At 41.2% G+C, this 17,454-nt stretch overlaps 1 protein-coding gene across 1 annotated transcript in view; it reads right to left on the bottom strand.

Moving 5' to 3' along the window:
* BFSP1 (beaded filament structural protein 1) overlaps positions 1 to 17,454 on the bottom strand; it is a 313,377-nt gene that overhangs the window by 72,862 nt on the left and 223,061 nt on the right. The window contains exon 6 of the mRNA XM_069234086.1: positions 13,523 to 13,743. Within this exon, the coding sequence (XP_069090187.1) occupies positions 13,523 to 13,743 (221 nt within the window). The remainder of the gene's footprint in view (positions 1 to 13,522; positions 13,744 to 17,454) is intronic.

The following is a 17,454-nucleotide window of genomic DNA, read 5'->3' as shown; positions in this document are numbered from 1 at the left end:
AGGTCTATCGCAATCTATTGTGTTTTCTACTGTTTGCAATATTCTATGACTGTTTACTTACCTGATTTTGGTTACTAGTGTATATATTGTGTATAATACCTACCTCCAGAAGGAGTATTGCCTCTAAGATATTTTTGACCTTGTATCACTAAAATAAAGTATCTTTATTTTTGGTAACACTGAGTATTGTCGTTTATCGTGTATAAGTACTGTGTAACTATAGTGGTATTGCAGGAGCTTTGAATGTCTCCTAGATCAGCCTAAGCTGCTCTGCTACAGCTATCTCTAGACAGCCTAGGGTGCTAGAACACTGCTTACATTTCACTAATAAGGGATAACTGGACCTGGTCTAAGGTGTAAGTACCTTAGGTACCCACTACAAACCAGGCCAGCCTCCTACAGTTACAAATAGCAAGGTGGGAAATGGCCAAGATGATGAACAGGACTGGGTTCAGCCTTAATTCAAGGAAGAACTGAGAGCCATCCGCATCATGGTGATGCAACATCAATATGTGTTGAACTTAAAGAGGGCAATGGAGGGAGGGGTGTGTACCAAGATCGGTGCATCTTGCTGCACCTTTATCGCAGGCAATGCCATGGACAATGGATACTTGCCATCCAAGCATTGCACCATTAACAAGGAGACGTGCATGAAGAGGGAGATGCCCCTGAGCAGAATGGTTCACAAATGGCTTCTCCTGACTCCCTTAGTGGCTTACTGGTCTGTGCACATCATTGTTGCCCATTTTCATTTTTGTGGTTTCCTGCAAGTGGGAGTTTCCTGCCTTAAAAACACAGTTCTTAAATTGGGTAGAATGCAAATAACTAGGGAGGTAGTAAAAGTCAAAACTGAAGAACAACTAGCACCCAATAATGTGACTGTCATGAAGTATGGGTTAGATAGTGTAGTTGAAAATCCAAAGAGAAGGGGGAATGTTAATATTGAAAAAGTTGATGTTGATGTGCACTGTTAGAAATAAGGTTTCTGGTTGGCAGTCAATTTGCACTCCGTACAAGCAGGGACCCTCACTCTAGTCAGGGCAATGGAGATACACTCTTAAGATAACCCCTGCTCACTCCATTGGTAGCTTGGCACAAGCAGGCAGGCTTATGTCAAAGGTAATGTGTAAAGTATTTGTATGAACACACACAGTAATACAGTGAAAACACTACAAAATGGACACCACACCAAACAAAAATCCAACATACACAACTAAAGATATGAATTTTCAAAGTAAAAAGAGTCATACTCCACAGAAAACAAAGGAAACACAGATTTTACACAACGTACCTGGTTTACGTCAAAAATAAAGCTGCACGGGTGAGCTTGCATCAGAAAAGTCAGTAAATGCGTTGATTCCTTACTCTCAAGTGAGGCTGTGCATCTTTTCTTCGCCGGTCGGGAAGGCGATGTGTTGTTTTTCTCTCTCGTAGGAGAGAGTGATGTGATGCATCGATTTCTGGACAGGGCATCTTAGATCCGCGCAGGTTCACAATGACTTTGATACCTCGCGGTGATGAGTGAGAAATCTGGCAGCACGGTGTTAGAATACCGCGCTGCATGGGGTTTGCGTCATTATCAGCAGCTGCAAGCGGGTACTATGTCGTTTCTCCAGCCACGATGTGTCGATCTTCCAGCCACAATGCAGATGGAGCATCAATTTTAGCCACAAAGCGGATGGCGCATCATTTTTCAGCCACGTAGCAGGTGGTGCATTGAAAATTTCTCAGCACAGTGTTCTGTGCGTGGATTTCAGTCCTTGTTTTGCCAACTTCACCTTTCAAAGGCCCAAGGGCTGGATGGGACACCACTTGGCAGGGCAGGAGTCACAGCAGAGAGTCCAGGTGTTGGCAGAGGAAGTCTTCGATGGCTCTGAGACTTCAAAACTGGAGGCAAGCTCAGTCCAAGCCCTTGGAGATTCTTCTCAAGCAGGAATGTACAACAAAGTCCAGTCTTTATCCCCTTTCACAGGTTGAAACAGCAACAGTAGGATAGCCCAACAAAGCACAGTCACAGGTAGGGGCAGCACTGCTCCTCAACTCTTCAGCTCTTCTCCTTGGCAGAGGTTCCTCTTGAATCCAGAAGTGATCTAACATTTTGGGGTTTTGGGTCCACTAATTCTACCCCTTTCTTCCTTTGAAGTAGGCAAACTTTAAAGGAAAGTCTCTGTTGTTTACAGGATCCTGCCTTGCCCAGGCCAGGCCCCAGACACACACCAGGGGGTTGTAGACTGCATTGTGTGAGGGCAGGCACATCCCATTCAGGTGTAACTGACCACTCCTCCCTCCACTCCAGCCCAGATGGCTCATCAGGATATGCATGCTACACCCCAGCTCCCTTTGCATCACTGTCTAGAGGAGATTCACAAACAGCCCAACTGTCAGTTTGACCCAGACAGGGAATCCACAAAAATGCAGAGTCACTGAATGGTTTGAGCAAGAAAATGCCTACTTTCTAAAAGTGCCATTTTCAAACTAACAATCTAAAAACCAACTTCTCTAACAGATGTATTTTTAAATTGTTAATTGAGAGACCCCTTACTCCATATTTCTATCTGCTCTCAAAGGGAAACAGCACTTTAAGGATATTTAAAGGCGGCTCCCATGTTAACCTATGAGAGCGATAGGCCTTACAACAGTGAAAAACAAATTTGGCAGTATTTCACTGTTAGGGCATGTAAAAACACACAAGTACATGTCCTACCTTTAACATACACTGCACCCTGCCCATGGGGCTGCCCAGAGCTTACCTAGGGGTACCTTACATGTACAAAAAGGGAAGGTTTGTGCCCGGCAAGTGGAACACTTGCCAGATCGAATTGGCAGTTTAAAATTGCACACATAGATACTGCAATGGCAGGTCTGAGCCATGTTTACAGGGCTACTCATCTGGGTGGCACAATCAGTGCTGCAGGCCCACTAGGAGCATTTGATTTACAGGCCCTGGGCACCTCTAGTGCACCTTACTAGGGGCTTGCTAGTAAATCAAATATGCCAATCATGGAAAAGCCAATTACATATATAATTTATCCAGGAGAACTTCCACTTTAGCACTGGTCAGCAGTGGTAAAGTGCCCAGAATACGAAAAAAAAAAAAACAGAGTTCCGCACACAGTCAAAACATGGGAAGCAGAGACAAAGAAAACAGGGGAGACCACGTCTAACATGTGCAATGATACATTCATAGATAAAACAAAATTGCATCACTATTATTGAATCCACTCATCATGAACTCTCCATAAACCCTGACTCAGAAAAACGTGGTCAGGCATGATCTGAGACCTAGGGCTTGAGGTTACTGATTGGCAGGTCACAGGTGGGGTGGCACATAGCCAGCAGACAAATGTGCAAACTCAGATAAATCCCACAAATGGGCACAGTGACACTACAATGGCCCAAAGAAATTAGCCCCAATAAGCACACATGGCTGAAGGGGTGTGAGCTCATTCCCAAAACACCATAAAGTCAGATGCCACATGAAGTTAGGAAACCTCAGCCAATCAGAACATGACGCACAGTAACACGTAGCATTCACATGAGCCTCATGCTGGACATGCTAAACATCTGGACACGTTGCCCACTGGCCCTCATTGTCTACATGCAAAGTCGAGGCCAGCCTGCATTTGTTATCAGTGACCTTATTTATGACTCCAAGACAATAGCCCATTCTTTATCTAAAAAGGAATGCTGAAAATGTTTTATGATGCCCAGAGAAAATGTATAAAACATCACTCAGTTTGATTGTACTTTGAGACAATCCTCAGACCCCATTTCTTTAATTGCTCTCCCAGCTTTACTGTTTAATTAAACCAACTGTTTTTGTTCTGCCAAACACCTCTTGCCTTTTATTTTTTTAAGGTAAATTCACATTCGAGCAACACAAGGGTGCCTGGTTGTGGACAGGATTGTTTTTGTGCAGGGAGGGGCACCTTTCTGCACAAAAACAAGTCTTAGAGGATTTTTTCCTATCTAGGTGTGCTGCACAATGCAGCACACTTAGAAAGAGAAAAGAGCACAGAGAAATACATATATTTCTCCTTGTTGTACCCTCCATAGGAAGGCGAAGCATTTTGAAGCCTTCCCAAGTTTACTTGTCTTGGTAAAACTGAGAATGTGCCAATATCTATGTGTGGATGCATAGGAACACCCATGCTTCACTCATGGAATGCCTTCCCAGGGCAGAGTAATGTAAGGCAGCAATTTGCACTGCTTTTTTTTACTCCAGATTTACCAAGCTATGCAGGACTTCTTAAATCGCATTCTGTGTTTTGCGTTGCCCTGTGCTGCCTTGTGCGGAGCAAGGGCAACACAAAACCTTGATAAATGGGGCCTCAAGCCCATTAGTTGAATAAACCACATCCATGGAGTTACCTTCGATCTCCTACTCCTGATGAGGCTAGTAACCTCTGTTACTGCCCCATAGAGACTACCCTGAGCACACTTAATGAGATAAAGATTGTAATCAAACACAGTGTGGGCACTGGACAAGTCTGTTAAACAGTTACCAATCACATGTTAGAGTAGAATTTCCTAGAAGACTGTTCTTTGAAAATGGACAGGATGCAGAGGCTATCAAAGGTGTTATTCCAGAAAACAGTGCTTAGTCCCATCGGGCCCAAGGTCAGCTGGAGAAACCTTAATTTTAGCAGTGAGTTATATCCCTCAAAAGAAGCTCAGAGGCAGAGAGTTAGCGCTGGTTATGACATAGAAAAATCCAAACTTTTTCTTCAATAGGATTTCGAGCACTTTAAGTATGTAACAAGCAATGTTTGATCCTGTCCGCCATTTTTCAGCAGTATGGCATTACAATGTTGCATGCAAATTTACTTAATGATTCGTCAAATTGTATGCCCAGCACCCTACCAGTCCAATGTGCTTCTAACCATTTTCCTTGCGAAGCTGCTCTTGGACCTGTGTGTTCTCCTAGTCTTTGCATTCCAAAAGACGTTTGAAAAGAGAAGTCCCTCTAACTCTGGTGATGATAATGTCTGAAGATCCTATCCTATCTTGCTCAATTAAGAAGTAATGATCTCTCATCTAGAGACACACTAGTGAAGAAGGTCTCAAAATGTCACATATGCATTCAGACAATTTTGGAAACACTATTTCACATAAATTGAAAGTGCAGTGGAAATGTTTCTTGTCATCATGATCATAAGTGAAAGTTGGGAAAAATATCTGAAATATTCCATTTAAATGAATTTCATTGACAGCTCTTTGTACCACAAGTGAACTAAATCCTTAAAGTTGTAGTAAGGGAGACATGTTTTATTTAGAAAAAGGTGTTTAATGGCCTGATGTTGTTGTGCAGAACTACAACTGGTGGCGTGAGCCAAAGCTATGCTGCATTTGCTTGTGGCAGGGAACCTCAATGCACTGCCTTTAACATTTAAAACATCTTAGATAAAGGAGTCAGTGCTAGGTTAAACCATGCCTGTCATAATGGACAGCACAGCACAGTACTTATTCCCTTATTTATTTATGTTTGGTTGTATTTGGTTATTGTGTAGAACACTTTCAGCCTTTTACTGCTGTGGGAGGTGTCCTATGAGTGTAAGTCACTTGCCATTAATCACTACTTTTTATGTTTGTACCAGTAGCACAATGAATACAAAGTGCCCTACGGTTTTCAGCTGACAGAGTTAAAAGCAGTTTTCTTTAAAATCACAACTTACTCTGAGAGGTAATTGTGAAAACTATGGGGGTATTCCAACTTTGGAGGAGGTGTTAATCCGTCCCAAAAGTGACGGAAAAGTGACGGATTTACCACCAGCTGTATTACGAGTCCATTATATCCTATGGAACTCGTAATACGGCTGGTGGTATATCCGTCACTTTACCGTCACTTTTGGGACGGATTAACACTCCTCCAAAGTTGGAATAACCCCCTATGTGTACTCCATTCTTTATATTTTTATTTCTCATGCAGTCCTGCATAAAGGCTTTAAGGCATATTTACTAATCTGTCAGCAGAGCTGTAAGAAAAGTTGCTGCACTGCGCGAAGTGGAGAGAGAAGAAATGCACCATATCTACTAAGAAATGGCACACTTCTGCTTCCTCCTAATGATGGAAGACTGTGCTGCCAAGAGCCAATGCAGGCACTCTTGTGCCATGCTGCAAAGGTGTCTAAATTATGGACAGGACTGTTTCTGTGCAGGAAAGGATACCTTTCTCCACAAAAACAATCGAAAGAGGAAAAATGAGGAGCATAACATATTTTTCACCTCATTATGCCAGTCTCTGGCAGGCGTGATGATCTGATGAAATCCCAGATTTACAAACCTTTATAAATATAGAATTCCATCAAAGGTGACTAACTCCGGCAGCGGTATTATGACTCGGCAAACCACCAGGCTTTTGGGGGCAGTCACCCCGTCACGAAAACCCTGACGGTAGCGCACAAAAGGACAGGAATCCCCATTCCTGTTGCTGGCACACCCACCCCTTTACATCCACAAACCTGCAAACACCCCCCACCCATCCACACACATGCAGACACCCCCCTCCCATCCGCACACATGCAGACACCACCCCACCCATTCACAAACATGCAGACACCTCAGCCACCCACACACATGCAGACACACACCCATCCACACACATGCAGACACCCCCACAACTGCACACATACATCCAGACACCCCCACTCGCTCGCTCACAAACATGCACTCAGAGACCCCCATTTGCACACATAAACGCACTTAGACACCCCCATTCTCACATAAACACACACTCAGACAGATATACCCACTCCTCTGCATGCAAATGCACATGCACTCGTACCCCGACACATCCCCTCCCCTCCACTTCCTTTCGAACACACACACCCTCCACCTACACATACATACACACACACTCTCATGCACAGCCATACCGCTACTCATACACGCACACACCACACACATGCACACAGCTCCCCCCTTTCGGACGGTTCACCCACCTGTCTCAGTGAGGCGGTCGTCCGGAAGGGGATGTGTCTCGGTGTTTTCCACCGCCAGCATCGCACTGCCATTCAGGAAACCCCTGTGCTATATTATCTATCGTAATCCGGCGGGCAGAGTGCTGTTGGTGTGGCAGGGGAAACGTCTCTCTTCCACCGTCAGCCAGGCCAGCGGTGTCCAATTTCCACCTGTAAACAGTCAGAAATCCGACCTAACTCGTAATATGGTGGTCTTAAGACCGCCAACACTGTCGGTCTTCTGGCATCCGCGACATCGGTGGTCTTTGAAGTCGTAATGATGACCTAAATCATTTAACTTGTATGGCTGTTTTCAAATATCTCTCTGTATGTACATATCAAATGATACTCTAGTAGAATGATTGTGTTTTCCCAAATTATAATTAGACTGATAGTTAGCACTATGTTCTGTGCAAATTCATCAAACTTCTGGATTTGATGGATTAGCATAGAAAGTTTTTCATATATATTATCTGCTACACTAATGCTATTAAGATTGAAGGGCCTGATTCACAAAGGTAAACTTAGACCAAAAGTCTAAGTTTAGACCAAAGGTATAAACTTAGACCAAAAGTCTAACTTTACTCCTAGTAAAGTTAAAGTTCTCATCTAAGTTTACACTTTTGTTAAAACCATCATATTTGTGTTTGATTGTTTGGTTTCCTGTTTTGCATGGGTAGATTATAAAAAGAGCAGTTCGTTTTTACCTCTAAAACACAATCTATCCCCGCTTCTACTGCATGCTCAACTTCTAAGAACCTACTGATGGATATGCCAACTTCTTCTGATGAAATGGTGAACTCTGCTACTCCTCCTATTTTGTCCATACCAATATTCTCAAATAAAGCTCATTCGCCTTCTTCCACCAACAAATGTCTAAAACAGGATCCTACCTCACAGGAGAAATCTCCATCTCCCAATTCTCCAGAGATAATGTCGGAGGAAATACGAACACTATGTCCTTTTGTTGGGAAAACCCACAAGCATTCTCAACATCTTAATGACAGATGAACTTTTCAGGAAGCCTGTGTATCTTTCATGAAAAAGCAGTTTGTTGATTTACAAAATGAAACAAATAAGATTGTGCATTTAGAAAAGGATGTTTTCATGTTCCCCAATTAAAGAAGCATGTCGAAGACTTGGAGAACATGAACAGCGGAATAATCTCTGTATTTTTGGCCTTCCTGAAGGACTAGAAGACAGGTACCCGGCCTCCTTTTTTATCTCCTTCCTCCCGAAGGTGTTGGACTTACCTTTTTCCACCACACTTAATATACAATGAACTAACAGGTTAGGTCCCTGTCTCTCTACTTCGGTGGCATCTGTGAAACCAAGAGTAATTATAATCCTTTTCCTGGAATTCACTGATTTATTAAAGGTTCTTAGTGCTGCCAAATTGAAACCATAAATAACTTGGTCAGGCAAGATGATTTTTCTGTCACAAGACTTTTCCAATGCCTCCGCTAATAGATAAAAATAATTTCTCAGCCTTCGCCCTGCATCGCAAACTTTGGGAGCTCAAGATGGCCTTTTTCCATCCTTGCACCCTCAAAGTTACTTATCAGAATAATAACATGTTACTTGACGAGTCAACTGAATTTAGAGATTTTATACAAACCCATACATCAGACAACATGGACACAGCTGGTCTTTCTGATCTTTGATTGTTTTTTTCTGGCTTTGTTCACATATGTTCTCCTTGAATTATTTTTATAAGTGATATGTTTGTTATGATGTTACTTTACATTTACAGACATATTTTTCATTTCTCTTTTTTCAGATCTGTAATGTGTGTTTCCACTGTACGTTTTCCTCCTGCCTGCATATGATTCTGCTGCTGTGCATAGTTTCCGCCTTTCTGACATAGCATCTTCATATGTTTTGTCTCCATCCCATTTTCCCTTCTGTCACTCGTTCAGGTATGTGTTCTCAGTTGTCATTTTTTGTCATGTACTGTTTCTCCTTGTTCTTTGTTATCTCCCTTCACTTTCCTCACACTCTTTTCTCTTTTACCTTTCTCATTACTCTATTCCTTAACCCATTGCTTATATGCAGTTCATATATACAGTTCCTGAACTTCATTGTAATTCCCTTATATGTTGTATTGTCCTCATAAGTTTTACCCTTTGCAAATGTCAAAGTTTTCAGAGTAAGCTCATGGAAAATTAAAGGTAATATAAATCCTGTTAACTGACAGAGAGTATTATCCCATTTAGGCAAATCTAATCCTGATTTAGTTCGCCTCCAAAGAAACTTACCTTACTGATTCTGAAGCATTAAAACCTAAATGTAGTTGGGTAGATTCTGTATTTGTGTCCCCGTCATCAAATAAAGAACATTTCTATTGTTTTATGTAAGAACTCTCTTAATAATATGGTGCTTTCACGAGAAAAAAATGATATGGGCAGATAGATTATTATTAATTTTCTGATAGATAATATTCCTCTAACTGAATTAAAGGTTTATGCCTCCAATCAACCTATCATACTTTTTGGTCTTTAATAGAACAAAAGAACACACAATATCACAATTCATATTTTATTCTAGAAGGCCATTGTAATCCAACTATGTATCCGTACCTTGATAGACATTCCACAATACAATTTATGTCTCATAAAACGCACAAACAATTTAATTCTGCTATTTCCAAAGGTGCTTCGGTTGACTCCTGGAGACTATCTAATCCTACATCCTGAAATTACACATTGTATTCATCCTCACATGTTACACTCACAAGACTAGATCACATTTGTGTCTCTAAATCCTTACCACAACTCATCATACAATCCCACATAAGTCCTGATTAGGCCAGAGTTGCTGTGGACTTGTATTTAATCCCCCCATTCTGCTTCACATAGGCAGAAATTTAAAACTTCCCTGGTACAAGATGTACAATTGTCTACTTCCTTTGCCTCTTTTGCTCCTGAATTTTTCTTATTTAATGATACTACCAATACTTCCCCTCCCTTGCTATGGGAGACATTTATAGCAGCTGCATGAGATTTTATCTTAGGTTATGTATTTAGGAAAAAGAAAGCTTGCATCAAAGAATATGCTTTGCTACTCTCCTTAATCAAATTCTTAGAACAACAATATTTTTCATCTAAAACACCTTCTGATCTTTAAAATTTACTTGACCTAAATTACATTTTAACACCATGTCTACTAATGAGGCGAACTCCATACTACTCAGAAATAGTGCATGGTATTATGGGGGGAAGAACAAGGCAGGTAAATTACTTGCTAACTATTTAAAAGTGAGAAAACAAAGACATATGATTGACTCATTACTATCTCCACAGTGAACCCCGATTACAAATCATCAGGATATCTTGAAGGAGTTTGTGAACTTCTATGAATCCTAATATACACTGGAAACCCCAATCCACCATTTCGATATCAAGGAGAATTTATACCATACCACTCCATTCCCTCAAATTTAGATTTTGACTCATTGGAAGTTAATTCCTCTCTTGATGAAATCTCTCAGGCATTAAAAAACATTATAATTATGGAAAACTCCAGGACGTGATGGTGTTACATTATACTTTTGTCTTCACTTCTCTAATATTCTTCTTCCTCACTTCTATCGCTTATTCTGTCCTTTTATTCAATCTAAAACAACTTCTGATACATTTCAGGAAGTCACAGTGTGTCTTATACACAAGAACGGAAAAAACATCGCTCATTGTAAAAACTATACACCCATCTCATTGGTAAAGGTGGATTACAATACTTATGCTAAACTCTTAGCAATTAATTTGGAGTCCTTTCTTCCACATCTTATCGAGAAAGAACAGTCAGGATTCAATAAGTGTAGGTTAGCATCGGATAAGACCAAATTATTTCATAATATACCAAGCAAATCTTCTCAAATTTCCCCTTGAAGCCATAACAATAGATGCAGAGAAAGCATTTGATAAAATAAATTGGCATTTTATACTAAAATAATTAGTCTTGTATGGATTTGGCCCTACATTTATAGTACTCTTGTCACTTCTATATCAATCTCCAAGTGCATCAATTCTTGTTAACTGTAAAGTTTCCAATTATTTTTCTCTTCAACATGGAGTAAGGCAGGGCTGTCCTCTTTCCCCTTTATTATTTGTTCAAGCACTAGAACCTTTTCCCTCCCATATTCATCTGAATTCCTCTATTTCTGTTTTTCTTGTGGAGATCAACATCTAAAACTTGCAACTTATGCAGACAATGCTCTTTTATTTATTTCTCCCCCAGAAACGTCCTTGCCTGCTCTCCTTCAAGAAATAAACCGTTATCTCTGCTGTTTTAGGATATAAGATCAATAAGGATAAAATAGCAATTCTACTTGTTAACAGATATATCTTAATACAATCCTTTACAATCACAGGATTTCAATGGGCTACCTCATTAAATACTTGGGCATTTGGTTTACAAATTTGATCTCAAACTCAATTAAAATTAACTTTAAGGAACTCTCTTCTAAAATTGAGACTATCCTCTCTTCTTGGAATGGCGTATTTCTTTCTTGGCGGGGTCACTTAGATTCTATTAAAAATTATCATATACCATCTCCTGCTCTATCTCCTCTCCATGCTGCCTGTTCGTATCCCTAAATCAATTATTTTTTAAATCTATCCTTACTAAATTCCTATGGAATAATAAGAAATCAAGAATATCTTTAACTTTCTTACAAAAGTCAAATTTACACAGAGGAGTGAACTTTCCAGATTTGTAATGTTACCATAGAGCCTTTGGTTTATGTCAAGCTGCCTTCTGGACTTCGGACTCAGCCTCACCTTCATACTTTTCTCGTTTATGGCTAAATGCAGAAAAAGCTTTTTCTTCATCCCTTTTCTCTAAAGGAAGCATTGTCTTTCTCCTCTAAAACTTTACCTCTTAATTTTCTCATTTTTCATCACATTATTTATTTGGTTAAATCCACATTCATTCTACTTACCTTAACCCCTTCCCTGTCCTTGAACATGCCAACATGGTATAACAAACTCATTAAAATGAATAATTAGCCATCTTTTATCATAGACTATACTTTACCCCCTTAAAATACTCAAAATTTTCATCCAACACTTTCTCTAGATGCTGGTCCTGTGACCTTCCTAAGAGTGACCTTATGCACATGCTATTTAGTTCTCCTAATACACTTTCTTTTTGGTATAGGATCTGGCCCTAAATGAAAAAGGTTATTTATTTGCAACTTTCTTTCAACATTCTTTATCTCTTTTTCCGCACATTAACTAATCAGATTATCCTGTCTTTTCCTAAAAGTAAATTGCTGGATATTTTATTAGCCATCAGCAAATTACGTTAAAATGGAAATCATCCTCTAAGCTATCATGCAAAATTTGGTGGGATTGCATATAGTCACTTCATAAGTTGGATACTATGGGGGTCATTCTGACTCCCGCCGGGCGCGGTCACCGCGCGCCCGGCGGGAGCCGCCAAAATACCGTACCGCGGTCGGAAGACCGCGGCGGGTATTTTGAGTTTTCCCCTGGGCTGGCGGGCGGCCTTCAAAAGGCCGCCTGCCAGCCCAGGGGAAAACGACCTTCCCACCATGAAGCCGGCTCGTAATCGAGCCGGCGGAGTGGGAAGGTGCGACGGGTGCTACTGCACCCGTCGCGTATTTCACTGTCTGCTATGCAGACAGTGAAATACAAGCGGGGCCCTCTTACGGGGGCCCCTGCAGTGCCCATGCCATTGGCATGGGCACTGCAGGGGCCCCCAGGGGCCCCGCGACACCCCCTAACGCCATCCTGTTCCTGGCGGGCGAACCGCCAGGAACAGGATGGCGGTAGGGGGTGTCAGAATCCCCAAGGCGGCGCAGCATGCTGCGCCGCCTTGGAGGATTCTGACGGGCAGCGGAAAACCGGCGGGAGACCGCCGGTTTTCCTGCACTGACCGCGGCCAAAGCGCCGCGGTCAGAATGCCCTGCGGGGCACCGCCGGTCTGTCGGCAGTGCTCCCGCCGACCCTGGCCCCGGCGGTCTGAGACCGCCGGGGTCAGAATGACCCCCTATATATTCTAGTCAGTGCTTACCTTCTCATTATATCCAACTGTTATGGTTGCCTTTGACTAACTGTCTTAATCAGATTAGTGATGATGTTTCATCTACTAATGCTGCATTGTCTGAAATTTTCCAAACTTCATTAACATATTAACTCTCTGTTTCTTATTTTATTGCATTTCTTACTGAATTCAGGATAACATTGTTAACTTTCTGTATAAATTTGCAGTTGATGAGGACCTTACTTCTATATGTATAGATGATGCGTTTCTCCTTTTTATGATTCCTCTCCCTAGAACTCTGCCCTATCCTTTATAGAATATAAAGACTTTTATGGGTTACTCAGAGCTTCTAGTACAGTATACTTACTGATGTTTTATTTTTATTACAATAATATTATTCAACTTTACTGTACATTGATATATTAAATAAAGTCTTTTAAACATTAAAAACATGGGGTTTCTATACAAAACGTAAGTAGTGCATACCAACTGAAAGAATAAACAATTAATCTTTTTTTGAATAAAAAATATATGAAGCATGAAACAGCATAATTTACCTGTTGTCTTCATTCTCTATGATGCGCTTGTTTCTTTCCAATTCATTTTCTAAAGATTGCTCGTATATGAGGAGCTGGCGACAGTCATTGGTGTACTTTTCTAAAGAACGTTCACCTTCTTCTATTCCCTTTCGAAGGGTGTCAATTTGTTCATTATACAGTTGAATTTCATCATCATAGCTTTCTTGGGTGTTTTTTATAGCTTGCTCCAGCATGGTAGTCTGTGAAAAAAATAACTTTCCTAAATGACTTGTATGGTTGACCCATATTGCATCTTTGAAAACAATTTCTGGTGTAACATTATGCTAGCATGAAAGTGATTTTCGTTGCCAGGGCAGTGCTTTCAGCAATCCCCATTACAGAATTGCTGCTCTCTTTTGAATCACAAGAAGCAGACACTAGTGTTACATCACTGAATGTCATCAACATCCTCTTTAGGCCTTTACTCTCTGAATTACAATAGCAAGAAGTCAGCACTTATGCTTGGTATGGAGTAAAACACGCAGGAACAGATAACATGTTAATGGTTCACAACAAATGTATTGACCAGCTAGTTGTTTAACTTTATGATGTACAAATTGTAACAAGAAATAAAAGTAAAATATCCCATTACAAAAATATTCTCTTTCAAGCCCCAAAGTAACTTTCTTCAATACTATAAATGTGCAAAATGTGGTTTTACCAGGTTAGCCTAGGTCGCTTATGCATTTGCTCAGGTACAACAAGCATTACATACATACATACTCTCTGAACTGGTGGGCAAAGGCAGAGTGTGGACAATCTTCATATTGTTCTCTTTGGTGGAGGTTCAGCGACAAATCAGGTTGTTAGGCAGCATAGATGTTATTTTGATGCATGCTACTAAAATGTATTCAGACTTCCATATGCTTTTTTCATCACATTATTTCTTTGGTTAAATCCACGTTCATTCCACTTACTTTATCACCTTCCCTGTTTTTGAACATGCCAATATTTTTATAACAAACTCATTAAAATCAATATTCTGGCTCCCATTTCTTTTTTGGTGTGTGCAGCAATGTTTTGATGGGGGAACAGAAGCATGCAGTGGGACTGCATTAAAGGGATGGTGCTTGGGCTGCCAAGCCTGCAACATTTGCCTATCATCACAGGACATACCATAGTTGATTACTGTGCAGTTTAGGTGAAAACTAAAAAAAAAAATACAGCAGACGTCATGTATATGACAGTACCTTGGCAGTTAGCAAGAGGCTTCTAGGGACCCACAATGGAAGCACACAGATCTACAAAAGTGAGAAAGTATTTTTGTCATGCCACACTGTAGCAGTGGTTCACCTCAATGGTACCTTGGGCTGTTTCCTCTCTCTAATGGTAGTGGGTAACACTGCAAGTGTCTTCTTTCAAAGGTGTATCCTATTAAGTTGTGCAGAGCAGTGGAATGGTTCTCTGATTACTGGAGTCATCCACGTTTTGGGAATAACCTCTTTATGCAGGGATGCAGGTATCTCACATCATGGTTCTAGGGCTGATATGGCAGGGGTTAGCATGAAGGTCGAGCTATTCTCCTTTCTCCACAAGTTCTTCTGTCCTTTGAGTCTTCAGTCTACTGAATCGTGATTGAGGGACATTCTATCCTCTTGATTCTGGTGCAATCATTCTATGACTGGCTCCCAACTTTTGCTAGACTTAAAGGTGAACCCTTCACCTGTCTCACAGGGCCATCCTACATCTTTAAAGAGTGGACTTTGGGTGTACACTAACAGCAGCTTATGATGGGTACAATATATTCATTTTGGTGAGGATCAAATCAGGTTGACATACAGTGTGTTCAGTACCTTAGATATGAACATACAATATTATTCCCAATCTCTAGGGTCCTTGGTGACAGCAGACTTTAAATAATCTTACCATATGCAGCTGAGTCAACACAGACATTTCTTCAAAAAATCACATTATTGTTGTTGTCCTTCAGTCCTATTAATCAAGAGCTGACCAAAAGGGCTGGGGACAGGTATGCAGCATATCTCCACTGTTCATACACTGTTGTCTCTTTGTCCTTGGCCATAATCTTTATGAAAGTAACACTACATCTTGCTGTACCTGGCTGGCCTGTACCACAAGCCTGACCCAATGGGTTAGTACACTCTCCATGTTCCCCAGATATTTTGTTTATAAGAAAGCAGACAATAACCTGGCTACAGTGGCATGTTCTTGGAGAGGGGAAGTGCTGAACAGAACACAGGATCATTTAGGGAAACCGCTAAACCAGCAATTTCTGCATTTATGCAGTCTACGATGACAGCTCTCTTACTCATAGACTTTGGTGCCCCAGATTGAGTTACATCAATCTCTCATGTTCACCTCATCCATGATTCATACACACATACACAAACACACACACACACACAAACACACTGTTACATTCAGGGAGAAGTTAGGGGCTTTTATGCCATGACCGGCTTTGCATATTTGTAAGGAAGGTCAATTGGTGTTGTCGCGTGGGATCTCATTATTCTAAATGAGACTACTGGATTTCTAGGTAGCAGGATCGTTCCTGGTGTGGGGGACTGAGTCTGACCCACTTGGAAGGACCTCTGTCACCCTTAATCCGGTTTTGCTCCGGCTAACTAGCAGTGCCTCATCTCTGCCAAGGGGGAGGGATGATTAAGCAGCCGAGCGCATGACATCTTTAGAACTTCTCAGGGAAGTCTTTGTCACTCAGGTCCCAACCAGCTCTCTCATTTACAGTATGATCTCATATACAAATGACATAGGCAGTTTAAGTTTTATATATTGTTTTTAATAAAACGACTGCATTTTAGATAATAAGGTGTGAGCCGCAATAACCAGAACCATACAACACAGTAGGATTGAAATAGTCACGATGAGAGTGAAACATAAAAACAACGCTATCATGGTGTTAATAGATTCTATTCCCTCTCAGTAAGTTATATTTCGAGCACAGCATGTTAAGCTATTATCTTGCCTTTCAGATTCCCCGGGGAGACATCAACCCTCATACCTGAGCAAAGGCCTGTGATCTGGTTCAGCATCTGCAACAAGGCAGTCAGCGTCTAGTTGTGGTTCCCTGGTCGGAATCTCCCTCTCCCTCGTATTAGGACAAGGAAGTGTTTTTATAACTAACATGTCAGTGTGATCACAAAATGTCCCTACGCAAGTAATCCAAGGACTAAACTCCTACCACGTCTATCGGCAATGTACCAGACTGTATCCTTGACTGAAGCACAGAGTGAACAAGAATGTGTTATTGAGAACTCCAGTGCTGAAGTAGGCTAAACAGTGTGATATAAAAAATAAAACAAGACAGTAGAACAGGCTATTTGTAAAATAACAGTACGAAGCTGAACAAAATGCATTTAGAGCAAAGTGCACAGGGGCTCTATGCTGCAAGCAAAGGAATAAAATACATCCAGGGCAAAGTGCACAAAGGCCTAACGCCTGAAGCAAACGCGCAAAGGATACATAAAAATGACCACACTACACCCTCCCCTTGTCGGTAGTAAGTGGTTGTAACCAAAAACGAAAAACTAAAATAATATGCCCCAGATATAAAACTATACAAAACATATTTCGACAAGTCCAGAAGACAGCAAAGCACTGAACGATATTTAATTTTGTAAGCATGTGACGGTAAAGCCGAATCAACACAATGTCAATTTAGAAGAAAACCCAATTTCAAATGGAAGCCATGGAGAGCAGGATATCCTCCACCTCGGCAGATGTCAACACCGGAAAATCCATGCCAACCACTATCATGGAGCAGGTGTGTTCCAAAGCCCCAGAACCATCCAAGGCGGCATCCAGTGCAGGGCCTATGAACGAGACAATACCATCTTCCTCCAGGAAGGGAGTCTCGTAAACTGCTTCACGAAGCAAACGCAACCGCAGTGCACATGTCTGGGAATGAGCCCTAATCGGGAACATCAACAGAT

This window comes from Pleurodeles waltl, chromosome 5, assembly GCF_031143425.1.
Source record: "Pleurodeles waltl isolate 20211129_DDA chromosome 5, aPleWal1.hap1.20221129, whole genome shotgun sequence".
NCBI lineage: Eukaryota > Metazoa > Chordata > Amphibia > Caudata > Salamandridae > Pleurodeles > Pleurodeles waltl.
This window is presented reverse-complemented; position numbering and strand designations above follow the sequence as displayed.